The sequence below is a fragment of the Lissotriton vulgaris genome, chromosome 3_1, assembly GCF_964263255.1.
Source record: "Lissotriton vulgaris chromosome 3_1, aLisVul1.2, whole genome shotgun sequence".
Taxonomy (NCBI): Eukaryota; Metazoa; Chordata; class Amphibia; order Caudata; family Salamandridae; genus Lissotriton; species Lissotriton vulgaris.
In genome coordinates this window covers 446660315-446687184 of record NC_141689.1, presented here as the reverse complement: position 1 = coordinate 446687184, position 26870 = coordinate 446660315, and the positions used below count along the sequence as shown (strand labels likewise).

The window sequence follows — 26870 nt, the reverse complement described above, 5'->3', positions numbered from 1 at the left end:
AGGCCACGCCCCATTCCTCTCTCTACAAATGTGCATGCATAGAACGCGCAGCGGACGAGCGCAGCGGGAGCGCCGTTTGCGCGCCGAAGGCGCACCTAAGGCAAGCCCGTCTGCGCCCGTCCGCGCCAAGACCGCGCCAGGTGCAGGAACCCCTGCCCAAATTCCTCCAACCATCAGGTACGCTCCCAACGTCCTCCTCAAACTCCAAGGTAGATCTGACTGCCCCTGCAAGCTTGATCTTGCTAATGTATTCGGCTCCACCAGCTGTAACAATTGTCGTTGGACTCTCAACTTCGCCTCCAAACAGCCAACCTCCCCCAACAGTCCGCACTTTACAGGCGGTCTGGTAAATGCTAGGTCATTGTGTAAACATAGTCAGGATATCCACGACCTCATCATTGACCATGACCTAGATTGTCTCTTTATCACCGAGACCTGGCTTACTGAAGACAGTAACCCAGACATAGCCATCGCCCTCCCCCCTGGCTACTCCTTTCACAGACAGGACAGACAGAAAGGTAGAGGAGGAGGTGTTGCATTCATCCTGAGGAACTCCTTTAGCTGCCACACCTTCTGCCTCGACCCTCTCACGGATACAGAGGGGCTAGGTTTCTCCATTAAACTTAGTCAAACCCTTTCCTTCTCCGGGGGTTTGATTTACCGCCCACCCGACAATGCCGCGAAGTTCCTTGACTCCCTTCACGAAGCCCTCGGACACTTCTTACTCCGCTACCCCCATTTCACCCTCTTGGGCGACTTTAATCTACATCTCGAAAAATCTTTCGACCCCCTTACCAGAAATTTTCTGCAGACACTAGACATCTTTAAGCTGCAACAAACCGTCAAATTGCCTACTCATTCTCTTGGTCACACTTTGGATGGTGTCTGTTCCAATTTCCCGTCTATCACCACCTTGTCCCCCACCCCCCAAATTTGGACTGACCACTGTTTGATCCCCTTTCACATTTCAAGCGTTCCTCCGCCTACCTGCATAAAACGCACTCGCCAACCCATTCACTCTATTAATTGGAAAACTGTCGAGAAAAGTTTCAGTTCCCATCCCTTCTCTCCTACCACTACCCCTTCTTCCTCTGGTAACATCGATACTGATGCAGTATGTCTCAACAACTGGCTCTCTCACGAAATCTCAAAACGATGCCCTCCGAATAACAAAGGCAATACCCTAAAGAAATCGAAAATTAAAGCCCCCTGGTACACGCCTGATCTAACAGCCGCTCACCTACTCTGCAGGAAAGCTGAACGCAAATGGCGTAGATCCTACGACATTGATGATCGTAACTACTACATCCTGCAGAGGAAAAATTATCTTTCAACAATCAAATCAGCAAAAAGAACATACTATGTAAACGCCATTAAAGAGGCCAGTCAAAAACAAAAAACCCTCTTTTCCATAGTAAAATCTTTCAACAAACCTAAAGCTCTTCAACCAGAAATCCCCCCTTCCCAAGAGCTGTGTGACAAGATTTCTGACTACTTTGATGAAAAAATCTCCTCCATCCATAAAAACTTCCCCCCTCTCCCCCTGTGCACTCAATCTTGGATCTAAACCAACCTCGCCCAATCGCTAACAGTCTCTACCACTTTACCCCGGTGACCTTGACTCAGACCAGAGAAGCGATCCTTTCATGCAAATCTGGCTCCCCCTCTGACCCTTGTCCCCCCAAGATCCTCCATATCATCATTGATGAAGTCAATCCTATCATTAATGAAATAGTCAACCTCTCCCTCAAAACTGGTTCTGTTCCCCTCTCCTGGAAAAAAGGGGTGGTTAAACCTCTCATGAAAAAGGCAAACAAACCCCCCTCCGACCTAACTAACCTCCATCCCATCACCTTATTACCTGCACTAGGCAAAATAACTGAACAGTTAGTCCACAAGGAGCTCAAGTCCTTTCTTGACACTCACAACCTCCTTCACCCCCAACAATCCGGTTTCCGGTCTAAACATTCTACCGAAACCGCCTTGATCGAGCTGACCGATACCATTAAAACCCTCCAAGATCAAAGGAAGAAGGCCATCCTGATCCTTCTTGACCTCACGGCAGCATTCGATACCATTTCTCACTCCATTCTGCTTAACAGACTCAAGGACATCGGCGTTACAAACTCGGCCCTAGCCTGGATTAGTTCTTTCCTCTGCGACAGGTCTCAAACTGTCACACTGGGTCCCTTCCATTCAAAAGAAAAAATGGTCTCTTGTGGAGTTCCTCAGGGCTCCATTCTGAGTCCCCTCCTTTTTAATATATATCTCATCCCTCTGCTTACCCTCATAGAATCGTTCGGCATAACCGTCACGTCTTATGCCGACGATACCCAGCTTGTCATCCCTATCGACGACAATTCAAACACGGCCGAACTCAATCTTAAGCACTGTCTCACAGCGGTCTTTCAATGGATGGACGCCAACCACCTCTGCTGCAACTCGAATAAAACCGAGATCCTGCCCATTGGTAAGAACGCTTCTTTTTGCCCCGCCCTGTGGTGGCCTGATAATTCCGCTGCCCCACCTCAGACAGTTTCATCAGCCAGAAACCTCGGAGTTATTTTTGATTCCGATCTCTCTTTCGATACCCACGCCACGACCGTAGCAGGTAAATGCTTCGGCATCATAAAGTCCCTGAGAAAGTTCTTTGACTTCCTCCCGCTCGACTCCAGAAAGACCATCGCGGTAGCCCTCATACTCTCTCGAGTGGACTACTGTAACGGCCTCCTGGCAGGGACCAAAAAGTCCACCGATTGAAACTTCAAGGCGTCCTACACACTGCTGCGCGCCTTGTCCTTAAACTCCCACGCAAATCCTCAATCTCCTCTGCTCTTAAATCCTTACATTGGCTCCCCTTGCATAAGAGAATACTCTTTAAAATTCTCATTGTAGCTTTCCGAGCCTTCAACAAATCCGGTCCAGCATATTTGTCAAGCCGCTTCCCCCACTACACACCGGGCCGCTCTCTCAGATCCTCGCAAGAAAACCTCATGACCCCCTCCAAATTCAATCTGAAGTCTAAAGGCGGTAAAACACTTAGTTCCCTGGCTATCAGAGCCTGGAACAGCATGCCAAGGCATCTCAGATTTCAGACGCTTGAAAAGCCGTTTAGGAAACATCTCAAAACGTGGATTTTTAATCTCTCTGATGACTGGACCAAAGCAGCCATCTAGCCCCCCACTACCTTCTTTGTGATTTGGTCATTGGTTTGTCAGCGCCATGATGCTCCTTCCGGAGCGAACGTTTGCGCTCTATAAATACCTATCCAAATTCCAAATCCAAATGGCGGAAAGAAAACGAACAATGAGTTGATGCCCATGAGCACTATTACCAAGAGGAGGAGTCACCTTATCTCAGGACTTGAAATAAGTGTTCAAAGAAAAACCAAATGCAAACATCCGGACTCAAAACTAGAAGGAATGAGTATGAAAAGCATGTGCATCTACAGCCACACGTCTCGAACACTAATTTACTTTGATAGTCGGGTGGATCCAGTATTACGGCATAAGCCCACAACATCACAGTATATTGTAGTGCTATTCAGATTAGATTTGACCCCATAATAGTTGCATCTACTGAGGCTTCTTTGTATTCTTTTTTCTGTACACTGGCTATTCTTCACTTGGTCCAAGCGAGGGTCACGTGTCAGACCAGTAAAATTTCAAGCTGCAAAACATTTGTTGAAGGTAAGCAACAAGTTTCTTTTGAAGCATAAACCAACTGTGTATTTTCAGGATGTGCAAAGATTTGGAGAATACCACCCCATTTCAGTCTCGATTGGATAGCTCAGAATTTTTTGCCTTTGTTTTGAAAAAAAAGCATGCAGCCATGCTGCAAAACCCCCAGGCTTACAGCCTTCAGGTAGGCAAACACTACAAACCATATACAGGTCATTAACTACAAATTACACTGACTGCAAATTTTCTATGCCACTTAGGACAAAATTTCAAGAAGTATGCTTCAAAATGTCGCGAAAACGATAACGTTTAAATGGTCATGGAAAATAATTTCACTGAAACATGCATTTTCGAAACTGAATCTCATATGGTTAAACAACCCTTGTTTGACTGTCCATGAGACTGCCCTCACATCATGTTGCTCCTCGTGTTAGTATAGGAGCTCCTAAATCAATTGGGTTTTCAATGCTCAATTCAATTACGGCCAGCAGATGTCATCTTACTTCCAAACCCGCAAGCGTGAAAACTGAATCTGAAGTTTTAGACTACAAACTGAGGCATGATGAATTTACGCTAAACTTCTTAGCAATAAGTCATACTTGCTCCACCTATAATCAGCACTCAAAAAAAGAAATTGAATATAACCTGAACATATACCTCCATCCAGGCGCGGTTCGTCCATTGGGGCGTGGGGGCGTAGCCCCCCCTGCCCGACGCCGCCTGCAGCTCCCTCATGACAATCATGTCAATGAATCAACATGACGTCAGACCGCCGGGCGGGCGTCATGTTGATTCATTGAGATCGTACAGGCAGGAGGGGGGGGGGGGGGGGGGGGGGGGGAGGCGGCAACACAAGTACGCATGCGTGGGGACGGAGGGTGAAATTTTTACCCGTGCCCACGCATGCGCACTTGTGTTTTTGCGGCGTTGCGCATGCGCATCAGAAGCCCTAATGGGCGTGCTGCGGGCGAGAGGGTACCTGTGCCCCTGGCGCCAGGATTGGCCAAGGGCGCTGTGAGCCTGTGACGTGTGGGGAGCAGAGCCCAGAGGTGGCCCGGACCGGGACCGGCAGCAAGGTAAGAGTGTGTGTTATTTATATATTTCACATTTCTATTTAATTATACATTGTGGATAATAACGGAGATTGCCGCAAGTATATTCCCAAGATTTGTTTAACTAATAAATGCACATTTTCGTGCGTTAAGGAACTATACCGATTCAAAATAACCTGGCTGGCAGCATTAGCATTATCGCACTAATGAATGTGTAAATGTATAAATATACAGCAATTTGAAAGTGAGCGCTGGGGCCACAAACGCAAAAACTAAACGGACTCCATCTTTCTCGTGTCACGGGAACTCATTGCTACAGCACAACAACTAATACTGAAGGGTAGAGACGGAGGAGATACGACGGTTTCGTTCTGGCATTGGCAAGTGTTTCTCAAGGTTGCATGTGCCGTGGGAAAAAAGACACTGTTTAACAAATGTTATCAATGTACCCAGAAGGAGCGGTCATCTCTATAATAGATGCACATCTGTATTCCTGGACGAGACAAGAACTACCTGCGCTTAGAGTTTTCAGACATTTGTTGGAGCGCCAATGTCACTCCGCTCTCAAAGAACAATCCTGCTTATTCATTGGATTTAAGGTTCTGGCGTGAACAGTTCTGGTGCAGATACATTATCACACGGTCTGCATGGACCCTCAGACTGGAGGATCCACTGTTGCCTAGTCGCGGTGACCCCAGCACAAACAGAAGGGAGCCACATGGCCAGACACTTCCCTAACATCTGGTGTGATCTGGCTGCATTGTAAGTGGGGCATGGATAATCCTAGTAGTTCCTTCAGAGCGATGGGGAGCGTAGGGCAGGGAGTAACGGTTAAACCAGGAATAAAATGCATAGACTTCAGTCATGTTGCCTGTGAGATGAAAGGCGTGTCAGGTTCTCTCTTTCCCAGCACTCCAGAATGAATGTAAAACAGGTAGAATGGTGAAGGAAAAGCATGTTTTTTCCTTCAGAGGAGGGACTGCTCTCTTCTAGGTGTATTGGTGAATGTGCCGAAGGGGAAGGCCCTTCAGGGTGTAAAACCCCATTAGAGATCATTGGCAAGTGTAAGTGTGAGTAATAACCTCTTCACCCAGGTAATCCCACAGATGTAGGAGATCAACTGAGGCAGGTTTCTCCATTAGAGGTCGCGAGAGCCACACTGGCTTAGGAGGGGAGCTTCCTACCAGGTGTAGGAGTTGAAGGTTTCCCTACCAAAAGTCATGGGTAAGTAACAGAAAAGGCAGGTTAGACTACGCACAGCAAACCACCCCCTCCCCTCCTGCCCCCCAACCTTTCCCCCAGAGGGCACCCTAATACGGAACTGATAAAAGAAAGGTTGGTATGCCTACTTGTTTGTGGATGAAAGCAGGATATCACGAAGAAGGAAACAAAACCGCAATTTCCTGAGAATGTGGCCTAACTGCTAGAGTGGTCGACCTCGAAGCTGGGGAACCAGGTTCGAATCTCCAAAGGGACGCACAACATCATGCGATTCTGGGCAAATCACTTAATCTCCCTCTGCATAACAAAATAAATGTGTCAGTCTAACGCAAATGCTGCTCATGTAAAGTGCTCTGATACCTTCGGGTCGAGTTCACACTATATAAAGCTACAGAAAAAAAGTCAATTTGAAATGAAAAATCTGCAGTATTCATGAACGTAAGAAGCTACCTGGACCAGAGGTTGAGCTGCTGAATGAATGAGAGCAAGCGATTGAAAAGTAATGAGAGCAGCAAGGTAATTGAACCTTGGGGGTGCCCAGGAGTGGGCTCCTCACAGGGAAAGGGCAGGAAGGGTTCCTTGGCGGTTTTCGTACAAGCGCCGAGATGCCTACGGGTAGTCGTGCGCTATACAAGTGCGTAATCATCATTTCATCTGGTGGCCCTCAGAGTTGGGCGCATTACCTCAGCCAGTGGAGAAGGCAAGAAACTTGGGAGTTATCTTTGACACCAAACTGATGGCTCTCATCGCATCGAAAATGGACTATTGTATTGCCCTCTATTTAGGTACCTCCAAAGAATTAATCAAAAATATGCAGTCCTTATAGAATGCTGTACAAGAACACTACTGAAGGTCCCCAAGCTCAAACCAATTTCTCACCTACTGTGTGGCCTTCACTGGTTGCCGGTGGAGAAGAGTATCTCCTTCAAGGCTCTGTCTAATCCTCAAGGGTCTTTATAGAGCTGGTCTGTTTTATTTCAAGATTGGTTCTCCTGGTACTCACCCAGCAGTAAACTTAGATCAAATTCTGCGCACATGTCATGGTCACACCAATTAACAGAGCAAAAAGGGGTGAAAGAACGCTTGCATACTGCGCTGGGAAGCTATGGAATTCCCTACCACTTACTTCGCTCACAACCCATCCTGCAATAATTCAGGAAGGACCTGAAAACTTGGCTATTCCCACTCCACTGTGTGACACCTTAGACCTCCCTCCTCCCCCCACCCCCTCGGCTAATGCCCCCCCCCCCTGATCTTGATTCGTATAGCACTAAGACGCCCTTGGGTATTGGGTGCAGTACAAAATTATTTCATTCTTTCACGGGGTCCGGTATAGTGCCTGTGGGGGCCGGTTTTGCAGCACTGCTGCATTATCGAATCCCTGTAACAAAAGCCGGAGCGTGCTTCTTGCTAGCAACAAGCCCTACCAAGACCAGTTGAGCCGCAATATTCCAAGACTGGATGCTGTTCCCAGTCCGGCCCTGCTCATGGTAGGACATAATTTCTCCCTTGCAAAATCACAATATTGTCAGGCTACAGTTATCGATTTAAGGCACACGTTAGGAAAAGACATGAGGAAGGTGTCCCAGAAGAGGACAACAGCTGTATTACAAACCTCCCTTCCCTGTATGTAGAGATGTGGGATAGGGGTTTCTTGGTAGGTGGTGTACACCAGGCCGTAGATTTCAAACTTGTCCGTCAGGATTGACAAGGAAGGATGGCTCCAATCCATTGCCTTCGTTGGAGTGTTACGTCATTCCTAGAGCTTAAACATGGTTTATGTTCCTCCCCAGACCTCGGTACACCAGATTAAAGTAAATAATTTTCCCTGCTGTGTACTGAGGGGTGCTTGGTCTCTGCGGACAATGCCATGGCGATAGTGCCTAGCGGAGTATTTTTCAGCTTTCCTTGGGTACTGCATCAACCGCTCTCCCAGGATGCTTCAGAGCAGCTGCCACATTGGATGCGACAGTCTGTTAATATTGTGTTGGTACATCCTGTGACACTGTATGATCCCTATTCAGGACAAATTTGTTAATGCAACTTAAAAAATTTTTTTTTTACAGATGTCCCACTTACAAGTAATGAAATACTTTTGCCTGCTACTACCACGGTATCTGTAAGAAACTGGAGTTTAATGTTGCCACATTCTTGCATTGGACTTCCTAGCAGGACGAAAATGACGATTGTGTACATTTGACAGAAACGTGCCCAAAACCTCATCCAGATAGAGAGAACCACCTCACAGATTGTTTAAATGTATTGTTCGTACATGGGCCATGCATAAGATTTAAGGGCTACATGTTTATTTTCATGGTTTCATAGCACAAACCTGACCCTTGTGTGTATCAGATCTTTACAGATCTTTACAGATTTACAGAGATCCACACAGTGATAGGAATACAATCAATGTCAATGCATATGTGTCAACCAGGGAATGGGTGGAATGCTGTACAGGATCGTGAAGTAGAAGAGAAATAACAAAAGTAGCCTTTAGTAAGAACTATAAGGTAAAGCTGTAAGAAAGTCAGAATTTAATAATTGAGAACTAAGAGGTTGGTGAAAGTAGTCAAGAGTGTGGTTGAATCTAGGGATGTAATTTGTTCATAAGGAGTACTTGGACTTCTTTCTTGAAGGGAACGGATGATGGATTAATTCGGAGTTCAGGGGGCAAGGAGTTCCATATTCTCAGGGCCATCCCTGAGAAGGATCGGTTGCAAGTTTTCTTCTTGAGGAAACTTGTTTCAAGAGAAGAGAGTTGGAGCTCCTGGAGGATCAGATGTGGTGTGTACCACTGAAAGAGCAATCGAAGACTGTTTTAGCAAATGTATGGCCAGTACAAGTGTTGAGGGGAAATCATTTGCAGAGAGTGGCCACGTTTTATGCAGTATATTCTATGCAGGATGCTTTTGTCAGACTTGCTAGAGCTCAAAGAGCTCTCATACCAGTCAGCTGAATAAAACCACTCTCACAGAACAATCCTGCTTATGAATTGTATTTAAGGTTTGGGCGAGCACATAAGGACAGTTGGGAAATCTCAACCTTTAACAGATATGCGCTCAATATGTGCAGGTGTTGATCACTGCAATCATGATTTACAGCATGGATAGGCGTTCAAAAAGACGATTTCTATATTTTAAAGGTCTTAAAAATAATTGGAGACAGTCTGCATTAATGTGTGAAAAATCAGAAAACGAACCCTTAATTATAATGTGCCCTTTTCAAAAGGCCCTTTAGAGTTTAAGCAAGACAAAATAAGGGTGATTTGGCATGTGACACAACGAAAGCAGATTTTGTAACACTCCTAAAAGGAATCTGTTTAAATGGGGCAAATTCCCTCCATAAACCTCAATACCAATCTCCATATAATGGATCTGTTTAGTACATTGCGAGTATGGCTACTTGAATCATGCTGGAAAAGTATCAATACGCTGTTCAGTCTATGAATACATCAGACATCTTACGGGACTTTGAGCTTCATTGTTATGGGTGGTTTAACCCCTTCTGTGTGTTGGCCGAAGCGAACACAACCTCCCTGGTGCTGCGCACGACCGTTGGCCGACGCAGCCCCGCCCACCCTTTAGAACACCCGCACTGAGGCAGAATGTTCTCCCCGGTAAACAGGTTAATATGCTACTCTGCCATGGCACTACATTGGACTAAGAATGTGGCAGAACTCCAATCATGGGGTGTTCCAGTCTACCCTTTCACCACAAGAACGAGGAGCTCCGAAGGATAAAAGTAAGAACCAATCCACATTTATGGACCAAACGTGACAGGACTGTACAGATAATCGCAAAACCTATCTACAATTCAGTTTATTGCATTCCTTGGGAGCCTTTTCCGCTTAATTTAAAGTGACCTGTATGTAAGAAAATGCCTCTTTTTGCATGATCGCTCCAAAGCATTGGACCAACGCTGCTGGTTTTTTGACTCCGAGTGAACGGTGGCCTGCTAACCAGAGCTCAGTGCTGGTGTTCCGACCCTACAAAGTACAAGTTTGATGCGCTTACACCCAAGTGGAATAACTTCACATACTTATAAGTCTCTAGTAAATGCTACAAGTGGTACTCCGGGCCTGTCAGTTAAAGTGTGTCACCAAGGCTTCAGCACATTGTGCCAGAGTGTGACAATGTGAAACCATGGTTTCCAGCCTGCCACTGCAGACTGGCAGAGGAGTTCAACTGCTAACTCAACTTTGCCATTTAAACTAATGCAAAGCCCAAACGACCCCATTTCATCTATACAAGTCCCCCTACAGCAGGCCTATATAGTCCTATGGTAAGCTGCAGCATATTAAAGAGTAGGACATGTATTTTTATATGTCAACCATAAAAAGACCAAATTAAAGTTTTTAATGTGGAAAAGTGAGTAGCTCCTTTAGAGACTACACTGTTACATTCCTACAACTCAGCTGGGCTAACTTTTGAATGGAACTCCTAAAAGTGCCACCTCAAGGTATTAGATTAATTGTTGCATTTTAATGCCCAAGTCAGCCTTCTGCCCTCCTGGGGAGAAGTATTAATAATCCCCAGGAGTATGAATAGAGGACTACTGTTGGAAGAGATACCTCCCTCCCTGGCAGGAAGCCATACAAGTTCCAAGCTCAAAACGCAAGCTTAAAAGGGAAAGCAGTCTTTGAAGGGCAATTAGTGCACACATACGAAGGGCTGCTTTTTTGTTGAGGTAGACAAGTTATTTTTTCTGAGGGCGTGTAGCCCTCAAGTAGCCACACCTTTAGGGTGGGCTTCCAAGCTCCACACACAAAGAAAGGGGCCCTGCCTTCTTGGGCGTGGGCTGCATAGTGCAGTCTGGGACAGCTAGATGCCACATTGCAGGAAGTCATCTTAGGTCGGGATGGTCCTATTTGCCAATTTGGATAGTAACCGCTCCATTCCTCAGGGGCACTTTCTGGCATAATCATGGCACCTAGCGCTCAGATCATATCGTACTGGAGAGGACTGAAGGACTGCCGTTCCTTGGAGCGGACGAGAAGCTGCAGCAACAGCTGGATTGCATTTGCTGATCCTTGAGCTAGGAATGAAAAGGCTATGCCTCTGGTGCCCGACTGATGGAAGTAGCGCCAGAGCCCCAAACAGAAAAGGTGAACTTCAATAAGCAGTTGGCTAATTTCCTGTTGCAGCACCAGGGCCACAAATTCTGAAAAAGCCCATTCTGACCAGTCAATAGTCAGAACCAGCTTCATCAACACTCGAAAGTTGTACCAGAGTCTACTGGACCTGGGCGAGTCGGAGCGTGGTTTTGTTACCCAAGACGGGTGACTTGCCTACAACAAAGGAAACTGCTGGTTTTGCTGTGACCGGAGACCAGTAGTCCAATAGGAATTGTACTGTTACTAGACCAAAGAGGCCTTCAACAGTGACCCCATTGGCCAAAGCTGCCCCAACTAGACTGTAGACCACAGCATCTTTCAGCACCTCCAGCATCCTGCATCCTTTGTATCAGGACCACTTCATTGAAGTCTGTGATGGATCATTCATAGAGCCAGGAACTGTACTTCAGACTTCTTTGGTGCCAAGGTAAATGTCCTATTGTCCCTCATTGGGCCCCTTGACCTTCTTCCCCCCCCCCCCCCCCCGTCGGATTTGGTCACCTAAAGTGGGACAGAGTAGCCAAACACAACGTTAAAGTTTTACAAAGATTTCAGAACCCCCACTAGATTATTGTGGTGTTTAAAAATTCATAAATATGATACATTTTTATAAATTGGTGTCAGATTTTCCATTTTACGTGACTATTTTGTTGTTTTGGGACTTTTAAATGTTTTGCACTTGTTCCTTTAAGCCTGACTGCTCAAAGCCACAGCTACCCAGGGTTGAGCTAAGATTTAGCAAACTAACCTGACTAGACCCAAGCTGGTTTTGCCAGTAATTCCACAGAGAAGTTGATCACACCTTAAAATACATATTTCCTCACACTATGTATGAGCAGCAAACCGCCACCCTTTTTTTTGCTTCTGCACCGACCTCAGCCTCTCACCAAGCCGCTTGGACCCGAGGAATGCAAAGTAGGGAGCATATCTACTTTCATGTGTGCCCCGCCTCCCCTCCCCATACAGTATGTAAACGTGCAGGCCTGAATGGAAGCTGCCCGCATTGACTTTAAGACACTCCGATGGAGAGATCAGCTGGCGGCGCTTCTTTAATGCGCTCCCTGGACTGGGGTGCGGCATTCTCTCCCCTCCACCCCACCCCCCCATCCACCTAACAGGGTTAAGGCTGAATAATCCCTGCCAGGGGTAGAGCTGAATAATCCCTGCCAGCTATAGCGATTCTGGCGGGGTGGAGTGTGGGTGGGTGGGGGATACAGATGCACTATATCGCAGTGGGAGACTCCATCATCGAACGACTACCCCAAGCAGACCGGTAAATCATCCCCAGAAGCCATTCTTCAAGCGATCCAATTCTCTCATCCAGCCCTGGAGACAGATCACAGAAAGGGCAGTTCATTGATCGCTCCTCCACTACAGCCTAGGAAATATGGTGGACCGAATAACCAAAAAGCAGGACTGCATATGCAAACTAGAAGATTGTCTGGGAGTTCAAATCAAAGGTCTTCCAGTTGTCAGCCTCATCCAAAACCACAAAGCCCATGCAGAGAGAGGAGCTTGCAGATATAAGCAGTGCTTTATTGGCTTCTCAAAGGACACAGAAGTAAATAATCCACAGAAGTTCACTGAGAATTAGATCAGGTCCACACCAATGCGTTCTGGGAATGCTTTATTATTAAAATAGGCCACAGGACATGGATGCAAATGTCCTTGCCAGACTAGGAAGGGCTTCCCCTAGAGGTCAGAGTTGGTGCCAAAATGAAGGGGGGGGGGGAGGAGAATAGGGGGAACCCTAATTTGAGGGATTAAGCATAACTTCTATTACCTTATTATTGTTAATAATAATGTTGTGATGGCAATGTCCTAGAGTTAGAGGGCGACAGATGCTTCAGTGTTGTAAGTGTCTGTCAGGGGGTGGGGAAATAGCTGGCAAAACTGATTTGCTCACATGTTGAATAGTTCCTTCAGGTGTATTTTCAGTTATGTAGAGACAGCTTGCCACTATAAAAGTTAGCATATCAACCCAATTGAACTGGAAACTTTATATGTGCACACACACTTAACACTTACAACTGGGGGCCACATTCTGCCCAGGTTTTACGGATCATGCACCCATAGCTATTATAATCAGAAGGTCCAGGGAGGACGAGCCATGTGGAGGATTAAACAAACCAACCAAAAAAAGTCAAGCATTGGCATAGCCAATAGGTCTCGCATTTGGGAACTTAAGTGTTTAGCCATGCAACAGTTGGTATTGTTGCACCAAGGATATTTTGCTGCATAACTAAACACTTATAGGGTACAAAAAGCGAGACCTATTGGCTATGCCAATGCTGGTTTGTTTTTTGTTGCCGTTTTAAGTTGCCAGCTCTACAATAGCTGGGCATGGTTTTTAACAGTTCTTTGCATCAAATGAACATGTTTTCATTGCTCTGAATGTGGTTTCCATTCTGGTAGTAGGAAGCAGTCACTCCCGGGGTGTGGGGGCTGCCTAGCTGTGCGCATGTGCCGAACTTTGCAAATGCGAAAAAGCCTGGTGCAGGTGCAAATTACAAGTGTGGAGTGAGTGAGCCCCAGGCAGCCTGACTCACTCATCCAGGCGTTCATGCACTGCACCTGCATACTCCGCATGGTTTAAGGAAACCCGACCCACTCCCTCCCAGGCATCAAACACATTTACCAAGAAACTCTGAGAAGAGCCTGCCTGCTGCACTGACGGCTGGTGGTGTGTGTGCCAGGTGGCAGAGTGCACCGACAGCTGGTGGTGTGTGCCTAGTGAAAGCATGCACCGACGGGGGGGGGGGGGGGGGGGGGGGGGGGTTCTGTCTGTCTGGAAGGGTGCACTGATCGCTGGTGGTGTGTGTGCCCGGTGGAAGCGAGCACTGACAGCTGGTGGTGTGTGCGCCTGGTGGAAGCAAGAGTTTTCACAGTGATAGAAGACACAAATGAAACTGAGGAGGGGGAGAAGGGAGTGAGAGCAGAGGAGCATGATTCACATCTAGAAGACACAAATGAAGCTGGCTAGGAGGAAGGGGGAAGGGGGGGTGGTGCAAGCAGAGAGGAGCCTGATTACAGCAATAAAAACACAGGTGGCAGCTGTGCACAAGCTCGTGAACACAAGCTGTAGGCCAGCAAAAGCCTCTGGTGGCACTTTTAAAAGCCACTTACTAAATGTCTCGAAGAGACAGCGTATGCAGGCGAGACCTAAAAAACGTGGTAATCACCTACAAAAAACTGAAATCCTACTTCAAAGTCAATACACACTCTGAGTCACCTGGGGTGGTGTAGGTGCGAGCAAGGTGAAAGCCTTCCTTCTGGTGGCAGAAATCGAAACAGACTGGGCTATTTTAGTTAGAAACAAAGGTCCCAGAACTAGAACGTCAAAGCTTTCAGTGTATCTAAAGAGTCCATAAAGTGGGTGACCAAGAAGGCAAAGTCCTGTATTAGCTGAAACTAGGGACATCACACCTATTCTAATTCCACAGATCAGACTCCCCCCAAAAGCACGCTGACGTAATTGGAAACTTACACAATCTTTACCAATTGCAAAACACTATATGCCAAGCAGGAGCATCCCTGAACGTTAACGTAAAACTCTGCCCATCACAGAACTCTGTTGACCTCATCGGTCGCAGACTGAGAAAAGCTTCAGAATCGCATTACCAAGGAGAAGATAATTGATGCACTTTGTGCCATGAATTCTAGCAAGATGCCCAGACTAGATGGCCTCCTGACAAAATACTATTCTAGATTTAAACTTATGCTGCCGCCCCCCCCCCCCCCCCCATCTTAGCTCTGATCTGAAATGGTATAAATAGCATAGGGAATAAGGATGTCCAATAAGGTCATGTCACTGCAAGGGAAATGCCGTCCAGCTTATAATTTCCAGCACATCCTTTAACAATATGGCCTTTCATTGAACTAATAATGAACATAAATATTGTAACAAGGCCCCCCATGAACTAATATCCGGGTCATTTAAGCTATATGAATTTGCTGCAGGCGAGTCCTTGTAATTCGGTTTGATTGTTTTTTCTTTAATTATTCAACTGTAGTGTGGCTACTTTAACTGCGAATGCAGCTAAAAGAAAAGAAAAGAAAAAATCCATGGAGTCCGAGAGCCTTGTGATGAAAAAAAATCCCGGCCCGAAAAACAGGATATATGCAAAAGTGCCAGAAAGCGCATCATTTAGAAAGGAGAGGTTCAGCAGCCAATAGGAGTTGCAGATTCCACAAACCAAGAAAAAAGCAAGATGCTTAGGAGAGTAATAGTGCAGAATGGAAACTATACTCCATGGGTAAACAAGCAAAAAAGGTAAGGCAAGAAGCAATTAAATCAGATTTAAAAAAGTAACCAATGGTAAGCAACATGGGACCCAAAACTCTTAGTGTTGGGATTGTACACAATGGGGAGGGCAACCGAAACTATGCTGTAGGGTTAGCAAAATTGTTGGGGGAAAAAAAAAGGTACATTATACAGCCGTGGCATCACACCACAATGCTGGAGGATCTGACAATAGTCTTTGGCAACAAATGGCTAGAACCTGCCTAGTCTGTCGGTAAGACCTACAAGTAAAACTAACAGAGGTGGTTGAGAAAGTAATAATTGGATAACCGGAGTTCTTCCAAATCTATATTCCATCAGTCCCACTGGCCAAAGCAATGATCTTGCTGCACCATTTTACAGCTACTCACTTAATATCCTCAGTAAACAGGGCTGGGCTTCTTGCTGTGGAGCTGGTTCATGGAACAGCTGCTTGATAAATGGGCCACCAGATCTTCACATACAGCAGCAATAAATGTGTGAGGACCAACGGTTTAATAAAAAAAATTGTTCACCTAGTTGACAACATTTATTAACCCCTTCGCTGCGGGGGCTAATCCCCCGCTGTGCTGGGAGGAAGGGGGGCGCGCACAGCCCCCCCATGCTCATGACGAGCTGAACTCGTCATGAGCTACGGCGCTGTTGTGCTCATAACAAGCTCAGCTAGTCACAGGTGTATTGCCTCCCGTGGAACGCTCAGCACAGCGGGGGAATTCTCCCCGCACCTGAGCGTTCCACGGGTCATGAGCACCGGAGCGCGGTGGCTCATGACGAGCTCAGCTCGTCATGAGCGTCCAAGGAGTTAACTTAATGGTCAACTAACATTACAAGTCAGCAGCATTATCTAAGCAGGAGTCCCGCCAATCTTTCACCACTCCCTATTCAGTGACAGTTTTACTAATGTCCTTGTGGGAGGACTACATTTTAAACAAAGTTGATGTGGTTTGGAGATTTTTTTTGTTGCTACACATGAAGAAATAAGAAATAGAACTATGCTTACCTTTGCAAAAAGCAAATTAAGCTGTTTCCCTGAGCCATGATAACCGCCTTGGGAGAGGAAGAGTTTAACCTGCTCCTGGACCTGCTCTTCATCCAAGTGCCAGCAGTTTTCATCATCTATGCTAGCACCCGCTGTGGGATCAGGAGCACCTAGGGAAAATTAAAAACTCATGGTCAGTTTTTATTTTGATGGGGATGGGAGGTGAAATTGCTGGGGAATAAGGACCTCACGATTCAAAAAAGCAGTACAAAAGGTGCCACATGTTAATGCAATTTCAGGTAACCTATATATTCAAGGTACAGCCGAAGACAAAAGGGTTTTGCTATTTGACTTTTTTATTTTGTATTTACTCCAATTTTGTAAAGATACTTTTGCTATGTAAGGCTTCGGCTCGCACGCCCACAAAATTTTATGAAACCACTATACAAAGTGACAGCGTGGAGGTAGAAAAAAAAAAAAAAAAAAAAAAAAAAATATCAGTGGTGGGCATTAGAATTTCGTGAAATGTACACAGCAACATTTCTAGTTCCTATAATATACACGTGGAATGTAAAATAAAGTGCATGGGTCATGAGAAATTGGGTTAAAATAAAAATATCCAAACAAACCTTCAAAGTTTCTATACCACTATGTACATGTAACCTAATCCAGAAGCACATACAAAACCGCTAAATTCTGCTTCCTTTACCCATGTTCCTTTCTGCTGTTTGTTAGAATGGCCATTAAAACAATGGGGTTGACCCAGTGAATCACAGGACCTGGGTAACAATTTATATATAGAAACAAAGTGGTCCTTGACAACTCAAAAAACAATTAATATAAATCTTATTTTTAGAATAAACTGATTAAATCTGTAACTGGGGAGAGGAGATGTATTATTTGCAAAAAAAACGGTATTAGTTGCAACAGAACCAACACAAACAAATCAGAGGACAGTTGTACTTGATCTTTTATATAACAAATTAATTTACAACTAGAAAATTTGAATTTTTAGTTGTACATAATTATCTTAATTTTGCCCTTTGAGCCGATTCTCTTTTCAATTCACTTGAGCACCGCCTTTCCTTCTTTCTGCTTACTGCTTCTTGCAGTTCTCTTTTGATCACTTATTTTAGGAACATTCAAATAAATTAGTTATATAAAAGAGAGATCAAGTACAACTGTCCTCTGATTTGTTTGTGTTGGTTCTGTTCAACTAATACCGTTTTTTGCAAATACTACATCTCCTCTCCTCAGTTAGATTTAATTTGTTTATTCTAAAAATAAGATTTATATTAATTGTTTTTTTGAGTTGTGTTAAGGACCACTTTGTTTCTATATATAGTTTGTTAGAATGGGCTGAATACCAAGCTACAGAAAGTTACAATGGGATTCCCTCTGGTTTAGTGGTTGTGTACTTAACTGCAAAACAGTACCAGTGATTTCAAAAAAGCCTTTTGTACGAGGCTGGTTTGTTTGCGCTTTTGGTTTTCAGTTTAAATTCAGGTGTCTTCAGAAATCAGTCTAATTCAAGCAACTGCCATATGCCAAATATATTTTAATCTATAAACAAATTAGAGACTACTCATAAACGTTTATTAACATGGTTAGATTACAACGGTTAAAATAAAAAAAACTGCACTCTTTCTTCGTGCCGGTCTCTGTGCCTGGCCTTCTGTGCCCTCTGTAAGTGCCCTTTTTGCTGCCCTGTCCAGTCCTTTGGTCGTTTGTTCCTGATCTCTTGTACTTGTTTTTGCCTTTTGTGTCAGTTTTGTCTTTTGTACTCGTTTTGGTCTCTGTGCCAGTTTTGTCGGTTGAGTTTTGGTCTTTTGTACTAATTGACAGTTTTGCTTAGCCCAGTCTGTGCCCGCAATTGTGCTCCCATCCTCCTCCCACTCTTTCTGCCTTCCTTGTCTGCATCCTACTTACCTGCTTCTCCCACATGCCTCTTGTACCCACAGTCACTTCTCCTGCAGCATTCCCCCCCACATACCACCCACCGCACACACTTCACCCTGAACCGCCTGCATGCAGCTCAACACCAGATCCCTTCCACCCCCGCCATAGCCATATGCCCCTGGATTCGAGATCATCCAAAGTGAAAGGCCCCACAAACAGAGGAGGCCTTGCAATCATCCACAAGAATACCATCACCTGCACCACCTCTTTGGATGAACCAACCGTGCTCATGGAACACCTACACACCCACCTGCGCATTAGCCACTCCACAACCATCACATTCACCCTCTATGGACCTCCAGGACCCTGTATCACCTTCAGCAACCTCACCCACTTAATCACCCCTCCATAACCATCAGATACACTACCCCTGGAACCACCCCCGGAACCGCCACCACCACCACCACCCCGGAACCACCACCACCACCCCGGAACCGCCACCACCAGAACCACCACCACCAGAACCACCACCACCACCACTACCGGAACCACCACCACCACCACTACCGGAACCACCACCACCACCACCACCACTACCGGAACCACCACCACCACCACCACCACTACCGGAACCACCACCACCACCACCACTACCGGAACCACCACCACCACCACCACTACCGGAACCACCACCACCACCAACACTACCGGAACCACCACCACCACCACCACCACCACCACCACCACCGGAACCACCACCACCACCACCACCGGAACCACCACCACCACCGGAACCACCACCACCACCACCAGAACCACCACCACCACCGGAACCACCACCACCACCGGAACCACCACCACCACCACTACCGGAACGACCACCACCACCACTACCGGAACCACAACCACCACCACTACTACCGGAACCACCACCACTACCGGAACCACAACCACCACCACCACCACCACTACCGGAACCACCACCACCACCACCACTACCGGAACCACCACCACCACCACTACCGGAACCACCACCACCACCACCACTACCGGAACCACCACCACCACCACCACTACCGGAACCACCACCACCACCACCACTACCGGAACCACCACCACCACCACTACCGGAACCACCACCACCACCACTACCGGAACCACCACCACCACCGGAACCACCACCACCACCGGAACCACCACCACCACCACCGGAACCACCACCACCACCACCACCACCGGAACCACCACCACCACCGGAACCACCACCACCACCGGAACCACCACCACCACTACCGGAACCACCACCACCACCACTACCGGAACCACCACCACCACTACCGGAACCACCACCACCACCACCACCGGAACCACCACCACCACCACCACCGGAACCACCACCACCACCACCACCGGAACCACCACCACCACCACCGGAACCACCACCACCACCACCGGAACCACCACCACCACCACCGGAACCACCACCACCACCACCGGAACCACCACCACCACCACCGGAACCACCACCACCACCAGAACCACCACCAGAACCACCACCACCAGAACCACCACCACCAGAACCACCACCAGAACCACCACCACCAGAACCACCACCAGAACCACCACCAGAACCACCACCAGAACCACCACCACCAGAACCAGAACCACCACCACCAGAACCACCACCAGAACCACCAGAACCACCAGAACCACCAGAACCACCACCAGAACCACCACCAGAACCACCACCACCACCAGAACCACCAGAACCACCACCACTACCAGAATCACCACCACTACCAGAACCACCACCACCACCAGAATCACCACCACCACCAGAACCACCACCACCACCACCAGAACCACCACCACCACCAGAACCACCACCACCACCACCAGAACCACCACCACCACCACAACCACAACCACCACCACCAGAACCACCACCACCACCACAACCACAACCACCACCACCAGAACCACCACCACCACAACCACCACCACCAGAACCACCACCACCAGAACCACCACCACCAGAACCACCACCACCAGAACCACCACCACAGAACCACCACCACCAGAACCACCACGAACCACCACCACCAGAACCACCACCACCACCAGAACCACGAACCACCACCACCACCAGAACCACGAACCACCACCACCAGAACCACCACCACCAGAACCACCACGAGAACCACCACCACCACCACCAGAACCACCAGAACCACCACCACTACCAGAACCACCACCACCACTACCAGAACCACCACCACCACCAGAACCACCACCACCACTACCAGAACCACCACCACCACTACCAGAACCACCACCACCACTACCAGAACCACCACCACCAGAACCACCACCACCACTACCAGAACCACAACCACCACCACCAGAACCACCACCACCAGAACCACCACCACCAGAACCACCACCACCAGAACCACCACCACCAGAACCACCACCACCACCAGAACCACCACCACCACCATCAGAACCACCACCAGAACCACCACCACTACCAGAACCACCACCACTACCAGAACCACCACCACTACCAGAACCACCACCACTACCAGAACCACCACCACCACCACCACCACCAGAACCACCAGAACCACCAGAACCACCACCACCACCACCACCACCACCAGAACCACCAGAACCACCATCAACCATCACCACCCGAACCACCACCAAATGTAAATGTAAATGTGTAAATGTGCTGGACTTGTAAAGCGCACAGCTGCCCGTAAGCGTCCCGGCGCTTGCTTAGGGAACCCTTCCTGGTATTCCCCTGTGAGAAACCACGGCAGGGTGTCCACAAGGTGAAAGTCAGGCATCCCGCCGCGAGGGGCCGTAGTGGCGATTAAGCAAGCTATTGCCCAGAGTCGCAGAGTGTGACCCCGTGAGTTGAGTAGGCACCAGAGCGAGAATTGTCAAGTCCGTGGAATTTTGAGCCCAAGACCCGCCGAGGCGGGGAATCGAACCCTGGTCCACGGTCGATCTCAGCTTCCGGGTTTGCCACCTCTAACCACTGAGCCACGCTTCTCCACCAGAACCACTATCAGAACCACCACCACCACTATCAGAACCACCACCACCACCAAAACCACCAAAACCACCATCAGAACCACCACCACCACCACCACCACCAAAACCACCACCACCAGAACCAGAACCACCAATGGCACCGAAGGTAGGAGGTGCCCTGTGTGAGCCTGAAGTTTGGCACAAGACTATAGATAGATGCCACGGGGAGAAACTACTTAAAATGCCAAGGATCGGCTGCTGCATCTCCCCCTCCTGCTGACCCCATACTTAACTACTGCAGGCTGACATACTGGGTGGACCACAGAGCAGAAGGCCCCATGGAGGCAGTGCAACCGCCAGGAGGAACTCCAGCAGGAAAGAAAATGCCAGGATCCGGGCCACACCGATAAGGTTGAAAGAACCATGGTGGTGAGTGTTTGCGGCGAGTCCTTGAGTATGGCAGTTTCTCTCCCCTCCTTACCAGGCTGCGCCCCTGAGAACAGTGGTTGCCCAGCTGTTGAACTACCAAGACTGCTACATCTTGTTGCAGAACGTCCACACAAATGGCCCCTTTCGAGTGAACGGTTCAGCATCCTTCACTGTCTGCACTGCAGGGGGCAAGTCAAATGTATTCCCTCCTGTTTTCAGGTAAGCTGTGGATCATGTTAGACGGATTGGCACACATTTCTGAATCCCGCAGAAGCCTGGGAGAGGCTGGACAGTTACCGGGCAGAGGACAACTGGCAGCATGCCGGAACCAGCATCTCTGCCGCTCAGGGGTCTAGGGAAGAGAAGACAGTCAGTCAATCACGAGCTCTAGGTGTGGTCCCACAAAGACCCAAGCAGAGAGGCAAGGAAGCGGCCTTGCTGGCAGCGATGAACCTCACCAGCCAGCGCCTCTCAGACACAGGGACCCAGTCACGTCTGTACACTTTCCTTCAGATGCCACCTCCATGGATAAACAGCATACTATTTGTGACGTAAAAGACTGCTGACTAACTGTTCTGAACTGAGGTTGGTAACCGTGGCACAGGGAGGGTTCAGTGATAGCTGTTTGGGTACAGTGTGGCCATGTACAAGTAATCATGGCACTTTCTGGAATTCTTAGGTGTTTACTTCAACCACCTATTACTACAATGTCTTTAACAGCCCTGCTGCCCTCCTGGGTCCTGCTTGGGTCCATGTGCAAGAGGGATCCCTTAAGGAGGTTAGGAGTGCCTGGGGGAGTGCATTGTGAGGTTTGGAGGAACTCTTACACCCCCCCCCCCTCCTTCACCACACACCACGTTGCATATGTGTGAGCCATAGCTCCACCGCAAGGTCCGAACTGGCCAACTCGTATCCAATTCCTTTGACACCTTTAGGGAAACTAGGCAGGGATACCAATTGTCCAAGCTCTTGTTTGCCCTTGCTATTCCACCATTGGCAGAACTGTGCAGGATGAGGGGGCAAGGTAAGGGCATCTGGGTGTGTGTGATACAAAGCACACAATATCGCTTTATGTGGAGAACGTATCAGTATAGGTGTCCAATATGGCAGGCGATGTCCTGCTTAATCTACAGCTCCTACATGACCTTGGTGAGCTCGCCGAATTGAGTGTGAATCCTGCAAAGACCTGTGCCATCCCGATCACGCCTGACTCTCGAGGTTCTTACCATCAGTGATAAGTTGGACCCCCTCAACAATATCTGGGAATTTAAATTCATCAAACTCTGGAGGGCAACATCATGGTAGTGTTAAGATCTCTGAATGGGTACGCGGACTTCTGGCACATCCTTTGACTCCCCATTTTGGCGCATGTAGCCTTTGCCAAGATAATAATCATCCTCCAGTGGTTTGCTCTATGTCTGGTTGGTGCGTGTAATCATGGGCAGCAACAGAAACCAAAAGCTGTGGCGAAAATGTTTTACACGTTTTTAACTAATAACTGATAATCTTTGAATGTGCAGCACGCTGTATGTATTATACAATAACACCTTAGGACCTTAATTTTATAACTGTACATTTGTCTAGCAAGCAAACAACGAGTGTACTGTACATAATAGTCGCGTCTTTATTAAGAAAGGCTCCAAATAACGTAGAAACGAGTTTAGTTCATTACGTTTGCCTATGTGCATATATTGATATAGAGCAGGAACTTAGTAAAGCAGAGTTCTGTACAATATGTGTTGTGTCGGAAGACAAACTACAAGATTGTGCACTTAAAGTGGAGATACACAAATAGATTTCACACACTGCATTTCGAATTTTTCATCAATCCATTGGAGCATTAATTATTAAAAATACTCTTCCCAATACTAATATTCAGTAGTGTACATCACTGGGTAATGTGACTGTCCCTTGTCCGCCTTCATGGGTGTGTATGCACCGAGCACCTCCGCAGAATGGGGCTTAACTAGAGCTGGGGCGAACTGGATGTTGCCCCATTAAAAGCAGAGTTTGGGGGTGGTCTCCCTGTGAGATTCCCAGCTATCTTTGAGCCGGCGTACTGTGATGTTACACTCAGTCCTGTCTGGACTCCCCAAACTGTATTCTCTCGCACCATCACCTGACTGCCTCCCATCTCATCGTGCCCTCTTGCGGTCATCTACCCTATATCTTCCCGCTCCCTCCCTTCCGGTAAGAACCCTTCAGGCGCTCCCGTAAAGTGCGGTCATTTGCTACCTGTTCATTAATCATAACATTGCAGATGAGGCTTAAAAGAAATTAGAAACATGGGGCGTGGGTGGGGCGTGGCTCTGTGTGTGGGTGGGGCTCTGTGGGTGGGGCTCTGTGGGTGGGTGGGGCTCTGTGGGTGGGTGGGGCGTGGGGTCCTGTCTGTGGGTGGGGCGTGGGTGGGGTGTGGGTGGTGTGTGGGTGGGGCACTGTGTGGGTGGGGCGTGGGTGGGTGGGGCACTGTGTGTGGGTGGGGCGTGGGGCGTGGGTGGGGCATGGGTGGGGCTCTGTGTGGGTGGGGCTGTGTGTGGGTGGGGCTCTGTGTGGGTGGGGCTCTGTGTGGGTGGGGCTCTGTGTGGGTGGGGCTCTGTGTGGGTGGGGCTCGGTGGGTGGGTGGGGCTCGGTGGGTGGGTGGGGCTCGGTGGGTGGGTGAGGCGTGGGGGTGGGGCGTGGGTGGGGTGGGGCGTGGGTGGGTGGGGCACTGTGTGGGTGGGGCACTGTGTGTGGGTGGGGCACTGTGTGTGGGTGGGGCACTGTGTGGGTGGGGCTCGGTGGGTGGGTGGGGCTCGGTGGGTGGGTGGGTGGGGCTCGGTGGGTGGGTGGGGCTCGGTAAATGGGTGGGGCTCGGTGGGTGAGGCGTGGGGGTGGGGCGTGGGTGGGGTGGGGCGTGGGTGGGGCGTGGGTTGGTGGGGCACTGTGTGTGGGTGGGGCACTGTGTGGGTGGGGCTCGGTGGGTGGGTGGGGCTCGGTGGGTGGGTGGGGCTCGGTGGGTGGGTGGGGCTCAGTGGGTGGGGCTCGGGGCATGGGTGGGGCTCTGTGGGTGGGGCTCTGTGGGTGGGGCTCTGTGGGTGGGGCTCTGTGGGTGGGGCTCTGTGGGTGGGGCTCTGTGGGTGGGGCTCTGTGGGTGGGGCTCTCGCCGCGTGTGTGGGGCTCTCGCCGCGTGTGTGGGGCTCTCGCCGCGTGTGTGGGGCTCTCGCCGCGTGTGTGGGGCTCTCGCCGCGTGTGTGGGGCTCTCGCCGCGTGTGTGGGGCTCTCGCCGCGTGTGTGGCTCTTGCTGCGTTAGAAACGGGATCCCTGGCTGGCCAGGGCTCACGCCAAAGTCAGTCAGAGACCACCACTCCTAAGTCAGGGCAAGGGAGTTACACGCCAAGATAACTCCTGCTCACCCTCTAGGTATCGTGGCGCGAGCAGCAAGGCTAAACTTGGAGGCGGTAGGAGTTAAGTATTTGCGCACGCACCCCAGCAACAACACCCAAGGCCCACCACAAAGGAAACTCCACACAAGGTTATGTAAAAATAGCCTTTGTATTATAGTAAAAACACAGTAGATAAAACACACACTTTACACGGTGCCAATGTTATGTTATGTTATGTTATACTGTATTGTGGAATTTAATATCTACTTGCAGGTTGCTTCATAAACCTACTTCTCCGGTAACAAAATCCACGTGTCCCTTTTGTGCCATGTAAAGCGGCAACAAATTATCAAAGCAATCTCATTATATAAGAGCTCTGATATAACCGTTCTGATTATGCCAGGGCTCATACCATAATAGGATTTGAATACTAGCAATTCCCTTACGTTGCACCATTTCTGCAGTTCTACGGAATAGGGCTGAAGGTTGAGGTAAGCAATAGTTCCAGGGTTGGAATACCCTTTTGAGTCTGTGCAAACGTAACTAGCATTTAAGAGTTTTCACCAAGATTTCTCTAATCTTTTTCCAAACTGAAAAGGGTTGAAAATTTACTCCAGACAATGACGGGCTTAAAACTTCCAGGGTCAGGGGAAAAAAGTGGTTGGAGGGAAAGTGAACTTGTAAGCACTCAGATTTTCACATAAGCAAATCTACACATGCATATTTGCTCATGCTAAAATGCAGTTAAAAAATATTCAGAGTACTTTTTCTTGGCCTACGTCTGAATTCACGAAAGCCGAATATCTGCACTTAATACAAGGACATATACCATGGGTGCCTTTTAGACTTTATTTAATAATTGGGCCACTTATTAAGTCTATCGTTACCCATGACCTTTTGTGTTTATTAAATTTCACTCTCTCGGTCTATCAGCTGACTTCACAGACAGCATTCTTTCTGCTCTTTCACAAGGAGCATTACGACACACAATGTCGTCTTGTTCAGTGCCAGGAACTACTATGGCAATGTGTGCTTTGAGACCAAAAAAAGTTTTTGCCAATATTTGTTATAATAGTGCGGGCCCGGCAGCTCCCACTCCAATAAGGTTTTACAAAAACCATGGCAAAACAAATAACGCATGGACAAAACCAAAAGTCTGACCATCATTTTCAGACCTACTGGCCTTGCCAATGCTGGTTGATGGTTATGCTTCCCATAATCTTATTGTAACTGGTGTCAGTGATTTTCCATTATGACTATCTTTTGGTAATACTAGCATACAGCAACAGATTTTACTAAATGATGCTGCAAAGAAATTTTACACTAGTTTAGCGTAATTTTTTTTCCAACTTGCATTTTTGTCAAAATGTTATTTATTTCAATAGCAAAGAATAAATCTAGTCTTCAACCTTCTGCAGATCTTTGCATCTAATCGGAGCATTCTTGGAGCATTATACACAGTCTCATATTGCAAAACTTTGAAAGCGTGTGTACAGATTTTTATACTGGAACCACTGTCAGTAGTGCAGTCCGAGCTTACAACATTTAGTTTGAGAGCTCACCATCATTAATGAACCTTAAATACAAGTTTGAACAGCAATACCACATGGACACAAATATTACCTTAACTACAGAAAATGCCCTTCCCGGATCCATAATGTGGGTTTGTAAAATGGCAGGCAAATAGTTCGTGCTGGAGGGGATTGTGTGTACTTATCCAAAGGACAAAACACATGAAAACTTGTTAACCTTGACCCAAAACAATATGTCCCGGGCATGGGGCTATAGGATTTCAACATCCCTATGAGTGA

At 48.0% G+C, this 26870-nt stretch overlaps 1 protein-coding gene across 1 annotated transcript in view; it reads right to left on the bottom strand.

Annotated features, from left to right (window-relative positions):
* LOC147726613 (zinc finger SWIM domain-containing protein 6-like) overlaps positions 1-26870 on the bottom strand; it is a 304204-nt gene that overhangs the window by 204545 nt on the left and 72789 nt on the right. The window contains exon 5 of the mRNA XM_086963481.1: positions 16349-16497. Within this exon, the coding sequence (XP_086819607.1) occupies positions 16349-16497 (149 nt within the window). The remainder of the gene's footprint in view (positions 1-16348; positions 16498-26870) is intronic.